We start from the raw sequence: 3,556 nt of genomic DNA on the forward strand, positions 1-3,556 counted from the left end.
CTTTTCCATTGAGATTCTAGGGAGTCTTGTCCCCTCCAACATATTTGATTTTTAAAATCCCTAAGCCACGCGGTAATGGAATACTACACTTGCCTTTTACACCATATGGAAACACTTCCAGGCAGACCAAAAGTAGAAGAAAACTTGCCAAATCGAAGCATTGTAAATAAAGTTTATCTCGGGTACCCTGAAGAGAAAATCTCAAAAATCAAAAGACCACCCAATGCCCCTCCCCACGCAAAAGCCCACCCCAAACACGTTAGTTCTGAACCTAACGTTTCCCTAAGATGTTAACAGGAGAAGCTTTAAGTACTTAAAGCTGCAGCAGTAACTGCTGAAAGCGCCAAACTACAAGAGGAAATGCCCTAAAGAGGTCACAGGCTGCCCACCCATCCCTAACCACCCCCACACCCCAGTAATATGTAAAAGCTCCTGTTAAAGTTTTTTATGCTAATAAAGGCATACCACCTAGTGTGCTAAAGACTAAAACTAGCAGCATTAGAGCAGTAAAGTGAAAAGAGGAAGCCTACAGGAATGATCTAAATGATTACTTAGAAGAAACAAAGCAGCGGAGGGGCCCTTTGCCCTCTTGTTTTTGTAGGAAAATGGTTGAATTAAACAGTCAGATTTACCCACATTAACAAAAATTTAACAAAGCTTCCCCAAGACACCAGAATAAAACTTGACCTTCCCAGTCAAAGGGCACAGAGAGGCCACTTCCATGTCCTGGAGTTGAATGATTTCAAAGATTGGCAATAAAGGAAGAAAGAAAGTGTTAGAGGCAGGACGGGAACAAGCTTTGCAGTCTATCGAACAGTCACACCAAGTTTCTCCAGCACACGGACACCCTTCTCTTGGTACTCCTGCCGGGTCATCCAAAAGTTGTCTTTGTCCTTCATGATATCTGCCAGAACTGCACCACCCAGAAATACCATGTGCTTTCTGCGGGGTGGGTCTTCAATGCGAATCTTAAATTTCTAAAGGAGAAAGAGAGGATAATAAACTGCCAAATGTGCACGGCACTTTATGCTTTATGAAAATAATTTTTTCATGTATTTTCTCATTGAATCTCACAACAATCCTGCGATATAAGCAAGACATCAGGATTTGGTAGCCGAGGTACACAGCCATTTCGTAATTTGCCCAAAGCTCACATTAGAAGACCACATATCCATCCTGAGTCTGGAACAGTCTTGATTCACACCTGTTGTCCCATCATTAACAGCACCCCTATTCACTCTCAAGTGTCCTAATTTGACCAATAAACTACAAGACTGACATCCTACTCAGAGTGCAAGCATCAGAGGCATCATCATTGCAGGTTTTCTCATCAGCTAGCAGATGACCACATGGCAAGTTGCTTAACTGTTAAATGAAGTCTGGATAAAAAGACTTGTGTAATTTCTCTCTCTCTCTCTTTTTTGAGATAGAGTTCAAGCTATCCCCCTTGGGTAGAGTGCTGTGGCATCACAGCTCACAGCAACCTCCATCTCCTGGGCTCAAGCCGAGTCTCCTGCCTCAGCCTCCCAACTAGCTGGGACCCACAAGCGTCCGCCACAATGCCCGGCTATTTTTTGGTTGCAGCCATCATCGTTGTTTTGGGGGGCCCGGGCTGGACTCGAACCCGCCACCTTAGGTGTATGTGGCTGGCACCTTAGCTGCTTGAGTCACAGGCGCCAAGCCGACTTGTGTAATTTCTCAAAGGTCTAGCTATGATTATGGCCCAATGTAATAGAGTAAAATTTAAGTTTTTTCTTCTAAGCAAAGCTCACTTTCTATTGTCTCAAATTCAAATGAAATGTTCTCTAAATAAACAAGGCCAAATATGGTCAAGACGAATCATGGGGATGTTGGAAAAAACAAACATAGTAACCAAAATTAAAGACAACTGGGAAAAACTTTATAGCTATTATTTATTAATTGCTAGAAAGGGCACAGTAATTTACACGAGAGAGCAATATCAAATGACATAGCAGGTTTTATTTATAGTGTCATACATCCTGCAAAAAAAAAAACTGAATCTAAATTATGTCTATATGTCACATAAATTAGTAACTGCAAGATTCTGATGATCTATAGCAAAGAAAAACTTCATTTTACTTATTAATCAATTATGAGATTAACCTACTGTTTTAATTGTTCTAGTTACTTTTTCATTCTTAGGGCTCCACAAACTTTTCTGTAAAGGGCTAGAAAGTAAATACTTCAGGTTTTGTGGGTCTCTCTGGCAACTGCCCAACCCTACATGTAGTTAGCTAGAAAGGCAGCAGCACAGATAAAATGTTATTAAAATGTTATTTCTAAAACCAGCCAGTTTTAGAACAAAGGCTATAGCTTGCCCACTCCTGCTCTAAGGCAAACTTAGCTAGCCTCTGAAGATGCTGCTTCCCCTGTATATTTCTCAACTGGTGGCTGGTTCTCTCTCACACTGCCTTCCTAACCCTGGAGGTTTAGTAAGAGAGTTCTTGCTCTTCAATGCTGCTTTTATATTCCTCTTCCCTAACACTCAACAACCCCTCTGAAACTCACTCTATCAGACTATTCCATCTATGACTCCTCTTTGCTGAAGTCATCTCCAGATCCCTGCAAATCTCCGGGTTGCTTCTCTTGACATCCACTTTGGTTTGTGCATGTACATGTTTTTTCCACCAAAGCTTAACACCATTCTTAGTAACTCTATACTTCTCTGTCTCTCATACTCATTTGACAAAATAAGCTATTAACTCTCTACTCTTTTTGCACCAGCTCTCAAGTCTTTGAACAAGAGAAATCAACATCCTCCTTTAAATGTATCTTTAACAATCCCTTAGTGCTGCTTGGCAAGCCTATTATATTTTTCTATTCTTTTTTCCATTCTCCAAAACAACCATTTCAACATCTTTCTTAATTTTAAATCTCTACCACCTGTTCCTTCCTCTCATCATCTCCTAACAGGTCTTTTTATCTCCACCTTTGCTCCCTTCCTCCAAGAACCTAATCACCACACCAGACTTAATGACCCTTTAAAAACATATGTCAGATCCCATCATTCTCTGCTAAAAAACCTCCCAAGATCTTCCATCTTACTAAGAGTAAAACCAAATCCTTTACCATGGTTAAATAAGACCTGTTGCTACCTTCTGGTCTTACCTCCCACCCCTTGCCCTTGCTTACTTTCTCCAGCCACACTGGCACACACCCACCAACTTGGGGCTTTTGTACTGTGACTGCCTGGAAGATTCTTCCCCCAGATAGCCGGGTTGGTTTAAATAGCCACATAGCTCTCTCCCTCAGTTGATTCATATCTCTGACCAAAAGTCACCTCATTGCAGTCCTTCCTTGACCACAGTTTATGGAGCATACAACTTCCCCAACCACTACCACTTTCTAGCTCTTTACTTTTCTTCATAGCACTTACTACTACAGATACACTATTTGACTCCACCACTGTTTTGTCCCCAGCACCTAGAAAAAAGTGTGGCACCCAAAAGTTCAAAAAATCGTTTGCTGAATAAATGATTGTGATTTATTTAAAACTGTATGTATGGCTCGGCACCTGTGGCTCAAGTGGCTAAGG

General features: G+C 41.3%; 1 protein-coding gene across 1 annotated transcript in view; it reads right to left on the reverse strand.

The window, feature by feature from the left end:
* Positions 1–443: 443 nt before the first annotated feature.
* Positions 444–3,556, reverse strand: part of LOC100960696 (actin-related protein 2-like) — a gene marked incomplete at its 5' end in the record, with an annotated part of 9,275 nt that continues 6,162 nt past the window's right edge. The window contains one exon of the mRNA XM_003793488.2: positions 444–977. Within this exon, the coding sequence (XP_003793536.1) occupies positions 807–977 (171 nt within the window). The remainder of the gene's footprint in view (positions 978–3,556) is intronic.

Source organism: Otolemur garnettii, unplaced genomic scaffold (assembly GCF_000181295.1).
Source record: "Otolemur garnettii isolate 467f Iridium unplaced genomic scaffold, OtoGar3 scaffold00068, whole genome shotgun sequence".
In the NCBI taxonomy this organism is placed as follows: Eukaryota; Metazoa; Chordata; class Mammalia; order Primates; family Galagidae; genus Otolemur; species Otolemur garnettii.